This window comes from Balaenoptera borealis (assembly GCF_965194805.1).
Source record: "Balaenoptera borealis genome assembly, chromosome: 1".
NCBI lineage: Eukaryota > Metazoa > Chordata > Mammalia > Artiodactyla > Balaenopteridae > Balaenoptera > Balaenoptera borealis.
In genome coordinates, this window is record NC_138860.1 from 79,186,566 (window position 1) to 79,201,582 (window position 15,017).

The window sequence follows — 15,017 nt, forward strand, 5'->3', positions numbered from 1 at the left end:
ACTATATAAGCTGAATCTTACGGTGTGGCTAGCTAGGAGAAATACAGCAATTTATGCATTTGGAATATTGGTTCTTTTTAAGTGATCCCTCTCATTTGACCATATTACACAGCACATGGAACATAGTAAGCGCTGACCAAATACTTGAATGAACAAATAAAAATATAATAAATGAATGAATTGATTATCCAATTACTACTTCCTTTTTTCTTTCTATTTTTTTTTCTGCCCCACATTGAGAAGATTTTAAGTAAAAGTCAGACAGCAGTGATTGAATTCATATTCACTGGATTTTTTTTTTTCTTCATTTGCAGGAAGATGAACTCTTATTTTTATATCTTGCTCCTAATTTACCTGTTTATCATCACTGGGACCCTTATGGTCTTCTTTTTCATCAAACTGGATTCCCACCTCCACACTCCTATGTATTTCTTCATCAGTGTCCTCTCCTTCCTGGAGATCTGGTATACTATAACCATCATCCACAAGATACTCTCCAATCAAGTCAGCGAGCAGAAGACCATTTCTCTGACTAAGTGCCTCCTGCATATGCATTTATTTTACTCTCTTGTCATTTCTGAGCTTTACAAACTCACCACCATGGCTAGAGACAGATATCTGGCCATCTGCAACCCCTTCTATTACCCCACAATCATAACACTTCAGTCTTACACTCAGCTGACTGTAGGCTGTTGTTTCTGTGGCTTCTTCATGCCACTTCCTGAGATTGCTTGATATCTACACTATTATTTTGTGGTCCAAATCAAATTCAAAATATCTTTTGCAACTTTGACCTCCTCCTGAATCTGACATGCATGAACACTGATAGATTATTTTAATCAAGGTTTTAGAAATTGTACATGCTGTGGAGATCATCATGGTTATACTGCTTGTGGTTTTGGGTTATGTTTGTATCATTGCAGTAATCCTACATTATCTGCTCTGTTGGCTGAAACCAAAGGCCTTTTCTACATGTGCTTCCCACCTTGCTATTTTCTTGATATTTTTTTGGAAATGTAGCCTTTACATCCCTGTGCTTCTCTACTAAGGATTCCTTTTCCTGTAGTGGCCATTAGCCCACTCTTTGCAGTGTTATGGCCATCCTTTAACTCAATTATCTAGTCTAAGGAGCAAAGAGATCAAGGAAGCCATAAAAGTGCACACATGCCAATCTACTATCAAATAAGACAAAAGACATACCCATTAACAAAGTATATTTATGCCAGTATCTGTATTTATGTTTTCAGTGTGTTGCTGCTGTGTTTATTTTTTCTGTGCACTGACTCTAAGTGGGACATTTATCCATCCAATCTCTGTTCACTTAGGAAATGTCCTCAGAGATTGATTAATCATGGAATACAAAGAAAATGGGGCAAAGACTCACACAGTCCCGTCGTTTATTCTTTGAATCCAGAAGGACTCATAAAATTCTACCTCTGTCCTGACACTGTTGCAGCAAAAATAGAAATGAGACTTTTCTGATAAACAAGGAAAATTTGGAAATGATGAACAGGCTGGAGAAACAACATAAACAGGCCTGAAAGAGTTAAGCAATCTTGGTTATTCTTTAGCTGTTACTACTAACAAACACTTGTAACTAGACTTGTCCTTCACAAAACTGATTATTCTCTGACTCCATATGAATTACTCTTTGCACTTGGCATTTCTTCTCCCCTTACACTCCCTTGTAGCACTCTTCATTTCAGAAAGAAGGTCACGAGCCATAACTTCAGTGACAACAAACCAGTTTGCTGAGCTCCCTGGTGCCAGCTTTGGCCATGAATTTGCAGAAGAAAAGAAATGCAAGACCTTCACTACTTTAATCCTTATCACCTACCCCAGACCATGGGCCCCACGTATAAAATCTTTTCCGATTCCCCAAGGAGGGGGGCACAATTCTCGAGGTGTTAGCCTACTGTGTCTTCCCTTTGCCTGGCAAAGAAAATAAAAAGCCTCTCTATTTCTTATCTTCCAGTTCTCTGTCTCTGTATTTTTATTTAGCATAGGTGCACAGGGAGCCAGATTTGGCAAAACATCTCCTGCTATAATTAGCTGAAACAAGAAAGAAACAGTCTTTGTTTTGTGTTTCTGTAACACATTTCTTGAGCTTCTACTTAGTATGATTTTTATTCTATCCTGTGTCATGGTTTACATGTCTTCTGTGAGCGCTCTAGTTTGTGAACTCTTTAAAAGTAGGTATCTTATTTTGTTCATCTCTATATTCCCCATGCCTGTTAGAATTCTTTGCCCAGAGAAATGCTCAATAATGATTCACAAAAAGAGTAAATAAACAGAGGTATTCTTTGTCTCCTGACAAAATTATAATTTATAAAAAAGTTATGTTATACAAAACTAAGGCTATTCACACATTCAACAGAGGATGGCAGGGGAGCCAGCGATAATGAATAAAGATAAGATACATAGTGTATTTACACTTAGAGTAATTTTTAATAGTGAAATGAAGCAATGTCACAGATAACCCACTTAAATTTCAATGACTGGCCTTTATTTACATGTTTAATAAGATTTTATTGATATCTTGGGAATCTAAACCCTTAAATATAAGAATTAAACTTCATAGTTTAGTCATGGTTATAAAGGAAATAATGTCTAGTCCTGGCTCCTACTTTCCTTTATTCTAATAAGAAATATTTTTTTTAGTTGTGCTCTTTCTTCCCTGAGTAGGACCATGTCACCAAAAATGCCATTTTTATAAAGTTTGTAAAGATTTAGGCCTATATGGTTTCCTTAAGGGTTGCTGTACTCAGAGATAATTATCACTGGATGGAAACATTCAGCAATTTTATATAAGATTTTCTAATGATACATTGCAAATCATTCTTTAAAAGTTAAGCACTTCAGATTTCTGATTCAGAACAAAATATATGACTTGAAGTAAATGAAATATATGTGCTTGGCATTATTCATAACAATAAAAATTCTTTTTTGTGTATATTTAAATAAAGTGCTTTTTAATCAACCATCTAAATTAAGTCATATAAAAATTCTCTGGAATAAGTAGCCTTGTCATTACTATTCCCATTATATACTTAATAAAATTTAAGCAAATTTCCAATATTCATCTGATTATAAAATGGTAGAATTGAGTCTTCAGATTAGATGGTTTCAGTTTCAAATCCAGTGCACTTTCCATTATCCCAAGGTCTTTTTCAATTATAATTACATAGTTTGTTGTTAAAGGAGACATCATGGGTTTTGTTTTTTCTTATTCACATTGAATAATAATACCAAATAAATAAAACAGAAAAATAATAAAATAAGTAAGGGAGAGTGAGAGAAGATAATGGTAAGGGAAAAAAAGAGTTTTATTTTTTATTATAGGATTGTAAACTTTAATTATGTAATTTTCCTTATAGAGTTAAGGGACAAATAACTTTAGAGGACCAGAAGAGATAAGAGTTAAAGTGGATACAGTTCACTGCAAAAAGGTCTTTCTATTTTTTTGAATGACAATATTTAATATTTTAACCCATTTAGGAGACAACTATTTGAGACCTTTTAAAATGAGAACTAACTCTAGAGAAACAAAAATAAAATTTTAAAAATAAAATAATGATGACTTCTATTCCATGGGAAAACTTAGTTTTACGTTAAAGTTAACATATTTTTCCTTGTTGGTAAATGGGCTGAGAAAGTTGAACTCCAAAATATCCACAGTAAGCATATGAATTTTAGTGTGGCAAATTGGGGAGACTTTAGAATTTGGGGATATAAAGCATCTCTTGGAGCTTCTGAGTCCAGGAAAAGAAGATCTGATAACTAAGAAGAGACTCAGGCAAGCTGGGCAGTGCTGATAAAACTAGTGTGTGAAGCACAGTTCTGCCCAGAGCTGATAACCATGATCAAATAAAACAGCTCTCCAAATTACTCCCACCCTGTAAAACTGAATATAAGACTTCTCTTTAATGAAGCTGTCTGTGATCAACTCACGCTTTCCCTTTAACCTCTTAGCATTCATTTATATACATGGCTACATGCAATTTTAAAGATTATACATGATTCTAAACGTCTACAGTGTCTCTCATACATTCTTTACCTATGTCCCCTGTACTCAAGGCCTCCATGTCCTCAGAGCCAATAAACATTCTTGGAAAACTATAATAGTGGCAAGAAGGTCAGAGGTCCAAGTGTTAAGCTACCAGGGTTTAAGAGTTTTCCATCATGCCCTTCCATCAATCCCAAGGAGACACCCTGATACTTGTACTAATAATGGTAAACATGCTCAGAGACTGAAGAAACTCTGTCAATCTAAAGGGAGTGAGAAGATAGGGTGGGACTGAATTTAAAGTCAGCAGCAGCCAGAGTGGCAGCCAGGGTGTTGGCACAGAAACTATTAGCATGAATCTCTCCTGGGTGCGACAACTGAAAACTCAAAGAACACTTCTGTCTTGATGTATAAATTCTCTTCCTTGTCTCATGTGCACTTTCACATTGATGCCTGCTCTAATGACTACTGTTCTGGTCCACTTTTATTCTATTTCATGATGACCAATCCTGCTAATTGGGTCCTAATATTTCTTTGGTTACAATGCTATCACATGGTTGACACTCTTGGTGAGAAGATCCTGGAATAAGTCAACCAGAAATATTGGTGGACTAAGAGAAGATTGACTAAAATAGATGAGTGGCATGATGGTCACACTCACATGGATTTTATCCTTTGTTTAAATACTTACAAACCAAACAACCATGGGATGAGACTACCTCTCAGAGACTACTTTTGTTTTCTCATATAAAAATGAGGTTGATAATATCTGCTTCACAGAATCTTCTAAAGAGTAGAAATTAATGTAAATTAATCATGTCAATATATAAATTAAGACACGGTAGATTTGAATTGATTCTTATCTCTTGGATAAAGATTAAAAATATATTTCCTCCCTAACCAACTCCAGTCAGAGTTTCCCTGGTTCATGTGATATAATGTATTCTCTAATATTTGTGTTCATGCTTTTAGCACCCAAATTTGATTTTAATATAAAGAAACTATGTGAAAAAGTAAATATTATATTTTCAAGAAGAGAATTTAAAGCTCTCTCAATTTCATTGGGTGAGATGATCCAGGAAGAAAGGAAACTAGAAATGTAGAACCTTGATCTGCCCTAGTAGACCATGAAAGCTAGATTATTCAAATTGGATTTATATTGGAATGAAGTTTGGCATGGATAGACCCACTGTTTTTTAGGAGGGTCTGAAACCATCCCACTGTTTTCTTTTGGTTTGTTTGTTTCATTTTTGTAAAGTTGCCTAAAAGAACTATATATATATATATGTTTGGAGAAGGATTTCTGTTTCTTTTCTCTCCATTAAAAATAATACATAAATTAGGATGACTTTTATCCTACAGTTTAGAACTTTGTCCAATTTTCAAATATTTTATGAATTCATTAGTTTGTCAAATGAAGTATCCTAATTTTTGTTTCACAAAATGCAAATAAAAAAGCATATATCTTACTTCCTTTGTTCTTTTTATTTAAATGATTAAGGGTAAGGCTAAATCAGACTTTAAAAACCCAATCTGTGAGGCAAAGAATAAAATTTTCTTTCTATTTTGACAAAGGCTCTACAGCAAGAATTAGGATGTCTTGTTGCTTAAAGGATGCTAAAAATTTGTAGCTGGGTTTTGACAGAGTCGTTGATTTGCATTTCCTAGAGATAGGCTAGAACAAGAACATATGTATGCCCTGAGTTCTTGTAATTCTGCACAGAGTGTGAAGAATGGGCATTCCAGAATTCCTTCCTGATTTACAACTGTCAGATATAAAATCTAAAACTAATCAAAGAAACAAAACACCATCTTAACACTGCCTCTATCTTACATCTATAACTGAGTTTTTTTCTAATTTTTCATTCTAAAAATTTTGCTTTCATTTTTTATAAAGTCCTGTTGAAAAACTTTGAAAACCATAGTCCCGCAAGCCGCTGAGTCACCCAGCATCTGTGAAAGTTAGCAGCTGCCTCAGCTGAATCTGTCTCCTGAAGATAATGTAGATTGTAGCTGGCGGGATTCTGGCCCAAGTAAAGGGCTATTTTTTTTCGTTGTCTTGCCACATATGTAACGTTTCTCTCATCTCTATCTGAATTAGACTAGACAACTACATGTGAATTGTTTCTCTTTCTCTCTCTTTGTCTCTCTCTCTCTCTCTCTCTGTCTTTTGGATACATTTTATTTTGACAGGTTCTTGACCTTTAGGAAAAGCTTAACACTTTCCAAAGGAAACCGTGAGTACAGAATTCTTTACAGTACAATTTGTCACCAATATAATTAGGAAAGCTGTCTCCTTTGACTTTTCTGTACTATCTTTGACAGGATCAGCAATTGTTTCTTGATTCTTAAGAAGTAAAGAAGTTTAATTTTAACTCTTTTTATGAATGTCTCACTTTAAACAATGACCTTGAGCTTTTGACTATGCAGCACCAAAATCTAGCAATGACCTGTTTACATGGGTTCACATGGAGAACAACCTAGTAACTTGGAGCAAAGTAACACACAGTAAAGGTTTGAGTCTCCATAGAAGGATTTAATTCTATAGCCAAACTTGTAAAGGCCATCCACAGAATAGCAATTATGTATAGCAGAAGGAGACTAAAATTTAAGCTTTATATTGAATGTTTTCATTGCGGTAAGCTAGGAAAACTATGCTTATATCCAGAAGAATGAAGGTGGACCCTATGGAGATTTTGCTGAATGTTGTCATAAATAGGTTGGATTCTACTATAGGAAAATAATATTTTATGTTGTTTGATAGTAATATAATGTTTTATATAGCAAAAGCCAATTACTGAGATGCTAATAATTTGAAATTTGTGATAATTAGGTTGCAAATGTGCCAAACTTTTGATTTGTAGTGTTTATAAATAAAGCAAATAAAAAGAGTAAACAATATATTAGTTATATTTTTATGTAAGAAGAATTCAATCTTTTCAAACTTTGGGATATATCATTCATCAAGTTAATTGCAAGCCATTTTTATTTATTCATTCAATTAAGTTCATCCTTATCAGTACATGTTAACACCTTTTCAGCCTTTGAAAGCAATAAAATTATATTTCTTTTTTATCAATCTGAAACTCTGTGATTTTGCTAATTTAAACTTGTCTTCGATTATTAGTCCAATAAGAAGCATTTATTGAACTTTATTAAGTTTATTAAATTTATTAATGTTAGCACACACTTATGTGAAAAGTTGGAAAAGTTTTCTGAATGATCAAGAATTATTAGCCTAAGTTGTAGCTGTTTATGGTTAAAATTATATAAATGTACTACAGTTTTTCTAAAAACAGGCTTTTATAGGCTTAAAGATATCTGAACATAAGTCCAATATGAGTAAATACCTTGAGACATATAAAAGGACAGTATACTAGAGATCTGAGAACCAGCAATAGGTAGAAGCTTTTTAACTTGCAGGCTATGGAGAGTGGTGGACCAAAGGTGCTGGAAACAGCAGAAGAGATCCAGGAGAGGCGTCAGGAGGTGTTGAACCGGTACCAAAGGTTCAAGCAACTGGTTGCTGAGAGGGGTCAGAAGCTTGAAGATTCCTATCACTACCAGGTTTTCATACGAGATGCAGATGACCTCGAGAAATGGATCTTGGAGAAAATCAAGATTGCAGGCGATAAAAGCTATGAAGACCCAACTAACATACAGGTCATTTAGTTTCATTGACTTCCCCAGAGTAGACTCTAAGATCTCTAGGGAGGGAAACATTTTCATAATGTAGGTGTGCATCTGGTAAACTGTAAAGGGATGATGTAACAGAAAGATTAGACTTTGGGGACTGTAATTCTGTCTTTAAATAACACGTCTTCAACTCCTTAAGCCTCAATGTCTTATTTACAAAGGGAACTCATTCTAGATAATACTTTATAAATTCATTCTGAAGTTAACCCATGGGCCAAACACTGAGAATTCAAAGAATTTATGACACACTATGTGATTTCAATATTTTGTGACATTAAGGATGGAATTGAGGTGAAGAGACATCAATGTTTCTGAAACAACTGCTCTTCGCTCTCTTCAGAAAGATATGATTTAACCAGGGTTTTTCCCAAATGACTATTCATGCCTCTTGTTAAGTTCAAATGAGAGGTGTCAGGTGGAGAGTTTTGGTGGAAGCTCCCACTCCTACTTGTACAATGTTATAGAAAGAGGCACAGTCAGGATCAGAAGAAAGGCTTGCATGCCTAAAATATGCAATGGATATTGGAGAGGAAGCACCTGGAACAAGAACAAAGTGTTATCTACTAAATGGATCAATTTATATATGACAGCAAAAGCATAATCTGGCATGCAAAAACCTCTCAATTAAAGAAAAAAGCCATTGTTGCCATGATCATCTTCCTCATTCTTCACTACTTTCAGTAATATTTAGTTCCTCTTTTCTGAAGAGGAAAAACTCTGTGTTACATTATTTCATTTCCACAGAAGGCAATTGAGAATTTAAAATAATATTTACTGGAAATTCCTCGAAGGCAGTGGGGACTGGAAAAAAACTTCCTCTATGGTCCTGGACATTGAGCCTTGGACCCTTTGAAAACCTAAGTGCAGTGGTGCCACCACCACTTCTTTTAGGATACGTCTCCTCCAGATATGGTCATAGGTTATCACTTAATCTAGGTTGGGAAACAAGTAGTTCTGACTGTAAGAAAGAAGAGGAATAAAAGAACATCCCTTCCAGGGAGACCAGGCTGCATTAGCCATAAACTCTGATTTCTAATCTTCAGGGGAAATATCAGAAGCATGAATCCTTTGAAGCAGAGGTGCAAGCAAAATCGAGGGTCATTCCTGAGCTGGAAGAAACCAGGAAAGTTCGATTTCCTGAGGGGCATTTTGCCCATGAGGACACCAAGGTAAATTTATGGCAGGGCTCTGTGAGAGATGTTTATAATTAAGTTATTATGTTGATTATGTTATCAGAGTTTTAATTGATTACAACAGGTATAAACCTTGATATAACTGGCTTGGAACCATGGTACAGCCTTTTATCTTTTACTTGGGTTGGGGCAGGAAAAATGATGGGATGTCCTAGTGTTCCTTTGAGTGGGGAGAAGAGCTATGATACAAAGCTGTCATCAAACAGCATCACATTCCTGCTTATGCCACCACAGTATAGGTGGCTCAAGATCAAACCTACTTCAACCCAGATGAATTGGTTTTCTGAAATGTCCTTTCTACTTAATTCTTCTAGCCTCAGGGTCCTTGTCCCTTAAACTCTCTAAACAAGGGATGCTCTTTCTTTGAATCTTCTCCGAAATCTTTCTCCCTTTGTCTATGATGCCTCTTTCTCTTCACAGCCCACATACTATGACTACTATTGTAGTCCTCCATACCCTCTCATCTGTTCATTTTGGGGGAAAAAAAACCTCCTAAAATCCCTTGTCTTCCCTAAACCCTGAAGACTGAAGATCACCACCACTATGGAACCCATTATTAATGTATCAGCTTTTTTTCTGACGTAATTCATATACTCTTCCAACAAGTTTGTGTTGATACAGTCAATTCAGGTTCTTTTTCGTATAAGTGAATTTTTTTTACTGTTTAAATATTTTTAAAAAATTTCAAAACAAATTTGTGTTATATTTAAAAATTAGGGCTGTAGTTCCATATTTAGCAAACAAATTCTAGTTTGCTTTACTGTCAACAAAACATGGTCAGGCGATACAGACATTAACCAGAATAAACCTTATTAGAAAGAAGACTCTGTAACAAGAAAATCTCAAATTTTATTTATTGTCATAAAATAAAAATCATTTTGTATAATTTATACAAAAACCAATCCCTTACATTAATTAAAATATTTGTGAAATGTTTGAAACATCTTCACATCTATCAGACTCACTGGGGCTATATCAGTCTGTACCACGGCAGGATGCAGAGATAAATGTGGTCTACATGTTACATGTTACCTTAGGGCCATGAAGTAGTTGAAAAATACAAGAATCTTGAAGGCATAACATATATGACACCTTCAATTTTACAGTATATGTAAAATCTGCTCTTCTAAGCTAACTTGGCGTTAGGGCCCTCAACTATATACTCCCAAATTCTCATTGCTTTGGTACCACTATTTCCTTTATAAGTCAGAAAAACGTTGTAACTCTTATCCTTTCTGACAAACAGTCCATGCTAAGTTTTTTCTATGCCTTTTTCAGTACTTTGAACACCCTCTGCCCATTGTCTACCTATCAAAATTCTATCTATCCCTCAAGGTCCAATTCAAATGAGCACTCTTTCATAAATTCTTATTCTATCCTGTCTTATTGTCTGTAATCACTTCATCCTCTAAAACCCCAAAACATTATTAAGTTTTTTCTATTATGGAAGATCATATGGTTTAATTGTTATTCACATACATGTCCTATTTCCTCCTTTAAATATCTGTTGCTCAATTAATGCCCGAGTGAAGGGGAGGAGGGATTTTTATCCAGGTCCCTCTCTGCACAGGTTTCTGAGTCTATACCTGCTGCTCCACAGCAGGTACTGTGCCTGAGTGGTTTTACTTTCCCCATAGGTCCTTCTGGAGGAACTCAGCCACCTGTGGGACCTGCTGCTGGAGCTGACTCAAGAGAAGGGCACCCTGCTGCTGCAGGCCCTGAAGCTTCAGCAGTACTTACAGGAGTGTGCTGACATCTTGGAGTGGATTGGAGACAAGGTATAGGACCAAACAGTATACATATAGGACTTCCCATCCATCTGCCCCAGACACCCATAGCCATTTAATGCAGACCTTTCATAAAGAAGTCAGGATGTCTCTTCCTGGGCTTAGTTCCTTGGAAGAAAGAGGAATGTTGGCAAAGATTTAGGGGTATTCTGGAGGTAGTTAACATTGTAGGGGGATAAGTCTAAATGTATGCATCTGAATATGAAGAAGACAAGACTTACACAAAAACTGCATTGAAAGATGATCTAGGATTGTCCCCGTTCTACCTTCCATGAGCCTTCACTCCTAGATTTTCGCTCTTACTCTGTGTCCAGCTTAGAGCATTGCAGTTCTTTACCTAATTCTTTGTCTCTCAGTACCTATAACTAGGGAGGTTTTTATTTTCTACATACTTAAAGAATAATCCTATGGTTAGGACTGAACATTTACACAAGCAAGTGCATAGCACAATACTTTTGTAAATGCTCAGTATGTTGAATTGAGTAGAACCAGGATGAATTTATTTTTCAGGTTCCAAAACACAAAAGGGTGTTCCCAGGGGCTTTTGCCAACAATGTTCCTGGTCTCTCCAAAGAATTACCCCAAAGACCACTGTTCCCTGGGCCAGAATGCCACCTCAGGAAATACACTGCTGCTTCTGGCTCTTTCCTGAAGGGTTCTCCCAAGTTCCACCAGTATCTACTTCTGAGTTATCCTGGGAATGTGAGCAAGGATTTTGGGCATTTGACCTGCAGGAATTCCTAAATGTTTACGGGTGACTTAACGGAGTTTTCTCTGTCTACAGGAGGCTATAGTGACATCAGTGGAGCTGGGTGAGGACTGGGAGCGCACAGAGGTTCTGCATAAGAAGTTTGAAGATTTCCAAGCGGATCTGGCAGTTCGAAAGGAGAGAGTGAATGGAGTGAACCAATATGCCAATGAGTGTGCTGAGGTGAGGTGGGAAACAAGAGAGCCAAGCCAGGGAAAGGGTTTGATCTTCAAGAAGACTCTCTGGCCATTAGTAGATGGGACATGAAAGATATAGGACATTGTGAGAAAGCAGAGGTATGCTTGTCCCTGGAGCAACATGCCCGGAGCAGTTTCCTTTCCTTTCTGAATTTATCCCTTGCCAGTCCACGGAAATGGAGATGTGAGTGAGTGAGTGTATATGTGTTTACATAAAGGAATTCAATCCACAATGGGGTTACTCCTGCACCATGCAGTACATTGATTTCTCAAATTTATGAAGCACTCTTTCTTCATGAAGAAGAACCAGAATAAAGTGGCAAAGAATATAAAATAATGGTGGGCTATCATAATATATATGATATCATTAAACTAATTTTTTTTGTGTTTTGGGGGGAAGGGAAAAGGAGGCAGATTTACCTTCATTTTCTTAAGTGCTTAGATAAGTTTTTAATTTCTGGGCATCTAAAAACTCAGTGTGTGAATCAATAATCCTAACATATGTGAGAACTGGGAAGTCAGTCTGATTTTATATGTACATGAAGGAATTAGAAATTCTAACAGTTGGCTATCATGCTTTTCCATTTAAGGTTTCATTATCACTGCAACTTTATAATGGGAATGATGTTTCTGTGTTAATAGAACCAAGATTTCAGGATGAATGGGTACTGGAGTAGGGGAAAATAACATATTTCTCAATTTTTTTCCAGGCCACGTTTCCAACAGTCCCCAAATTTTCTCCCTCTATCACCTTTTTCTTATTGTGGAGATTTTTAAGTTAGCTATTACTATCTACCAAACTACCACAAACAACCTATTTTTTTCAGTGAATCAGATTCACTGATTCATGATTCAGTGACTCAGCTGCTCAGCTGGGTTATTCTGCTGATCTCACCTGGTATTCTTAAGTAACTGCAGTTATACAATGAGTCAGTTGGGCTAGAGGGTCTAAAATGGCCTTGCTCCCATGTCTGGAGATTTAGCAAGGAAAATGAAGGTTTTCTCCATATGCTCTCTCATCTTTCAGTAGATCATGCTTTTTTATGTGTTCCAAGAAGGTAAGAACAGAAGCTGAAAGGCCTCTTGATGCCTAAGTGCTGGGGCTCATAGAATATCATTTCTATTTATAAGCAAGGAAGGAGAAGCAGAAAATTCAGTCTGATGAGGCTTCAAAATAGAAATGGAAATGGGAATAAATGGGGATAGGAGGAGTAGGGAGACTTGGGCATTTGGGAACTACTCAAAATTGTCAAGTATCAAAATGGGCTGATGCTGCTAGTTTAATCTAGTATTCATAAATCTCATTGCTTCAGTTAGTTTGCAAAAATGTGTGAAGTTTTCTGCAAAATTAAGTTTATCTGCATGTCTGTATAATTCTGCAAAGAGGGAAATAGCTCTCATTAGATTCTCAAAGGTATCAGGACCCCAAAAGAACCAAGACACACAGTATTAGAGTTTTGAAAAATTAAGTCAGATTTCACAAAGGGAATTTTCTCTTCTTTTCCTTGGTTTCCAGGATCTTGAGGGGAGTTAGCAGACATCAACATGATGGAGTTCTGAAAATAATGAGGTTGGACAACCTGTGTTAGTAAGCTAGTCTGGAGCTGTGGGCAAAAGATACAATATCTGGCGGTTTGGTTTTCTAGATTTTGGTGATGTGGATCAAGTAAGAGTTAGGGAGCAGGGCTAAGGTGAAGTGTAATATCTGGCTAAATGGCCATCCTCCACTTCTGACAAAGTATGGACCAATGTGAAATAAGAAGTGTTTAAATGATTTTTTGCATTAGTCCAGCATTGACTTTCTCCCACAGGAAAAGCATCCTGAGCTGCCCTTGATTCAGTCAAAGCAGGAGGAAGTGAATGCAGCCTGGGAGCGGCTCCATGGTCTGGCTCTCCAACGACAGAAAATGCTGTCCAGTTCTGCAGACCTCCAGCGATTCAAAAGGTAGGAATCTCACCAATGAACTGTAGGAAACTGCAATAGCACCATGTTTGTTATTTGTGTTAGCCTCTGTCTACTGTTAGCAATTAGTGGCCAATACCTCTAAAAAAAGAAACTCATGTGCTTGCCTTTAAGACAACAAGGGAGAGAGTAGTTAAGAAAATTGTGACCCACTCTATAGCCAATTATGTGTCTAATGGAGATTAAAGCAATACAAATAGCACTGGTAAATTAGTGATGGAAGCTCTGCAGAGGCAAGAAAAGCAGATTAAGAACTTGAAGGGAATGGAGGGTGAAGTTGGGAAGAAGGACATTCGTGAAGAGCTGACCCAGGTGTAGGAAGTATATCCGGAGGCTCAATTGTCAGGATGCCCAAGTCTCTAACTCTCAATGGAAACCATTAAAAGCAAGAATACTTTACATTACTTTTTTGCTAGTGTGGGGCAAGATAGGGTAATTTCTGACTGAGTGAGCTAGACTGGTCCTTGCTGTGTGCTGTTTGCCCTGGAATGCCTGCCTTCTTCCTTTGCTGGAGCTCATGGAGATGTCTGACAGGGATGTGACTGAAGCCATCCAGTGGATTAAGGAGAAGGAGCCTCAAGTCACCTCTGAGGACTATGGCAAAGACCTTGTGAGCTCTGAGGCACTGTTTCACAGTCACAAGACACTTGAGAGGAACCTTGCAGTCATGAATGACAAGGTAAGCCTGTTGGAGGAATGACTAATCCCTTGAGCTAGAAGAGGCATTTGGTGTTCATCTCGTCTCCATAGGACACAGTAAATTCACTATTTCAATGAAGGAGATATTTTGTGCCACTTGAATATACCTCCTTATTCTAGTTTATAACTTTTACATGAATCTTGGATATCTCTTATTTTATTTAATTATTTTTATTTAAATATACATATATGTTTTATATATGCTTATGTTTTTGTAATATATTTCATAATTTAAACCAAAATAGATAGCTTCAAGAATGGTTTCCTAATCTCACTCAGTACCCTATGGCCAGAGAGTCTTTTCTTTTATCTAATTATGCTTTCTCCTGTTGGAACTGAACCTTGTTTCTTTTTGTCCTTCACTGAGTCAAAAAGGAGTAAGCTTCTTCTTCCCCTTTTATAATAAACTCAGACAGTTAAAACACATTACTAGCTCATGCAGCTGAATATCAAAAAAACAAACAACCCAATCCAAAAGTGGGCAGAAGACCTAAATAGACATTTCTCCAAAGAAGATATACAGATGGCCAACAAACACATGAAAGAATGCTCACCATCACTAATCATTAGAGAAATGCAAATCAAAACTACAATGAGGTATCACCTCACACCAGTCAGAATAGCCATCATCAAATAGTCTACAAACAATAAATGCTAGAGAGGGTGTGGAGAAAAGGGAACCCTCTTGCACTGTTGGTGGGAATGTAAGTTGATACAGCCACTATGGA

General features: G+C 36.7%; 1 protein-coding gene across 1 annotated transcript in view; it reads left to right on the forward strand.

Annotated features, from left to right (window-relative positions):
- The first annotated feature begins 740 nt into the window (after positions 1-740).
- SPTA1 (spectrin alpha, erythrocytic 1) overlaps positions 741-15,017 on the forward strand; it is a 74,408-nt gene continuing 60,131 nt past the window's right edge. The window contains exons 1-6 of the mRNA XM_082407761.1: positions 741-7,669; positions 8,746-8,871; positions 10,533-10,673; positions 11,467-11,613; positions 13,439-13,572; positions 14,125-14,269. Of these exons, the coding sequence (XP_082263887.1) occupies positions 7,433-7,669; positions 8,746-8,871; positions 10,533-10,673; positions 11,467-11,613; positions 13,439-13,572; positions 14,125-14,269 (930 nt within the window). The 5' untranslated portion in view covers positions 741-7,432. The remainder of the gene's footprint in view (positions 7,670-8,745; positions 8,872-10,532; positions 10,674-11,466; positions 11,614-13,438; positions 13,573-14,124; positions 14,270-15,017) is intronic.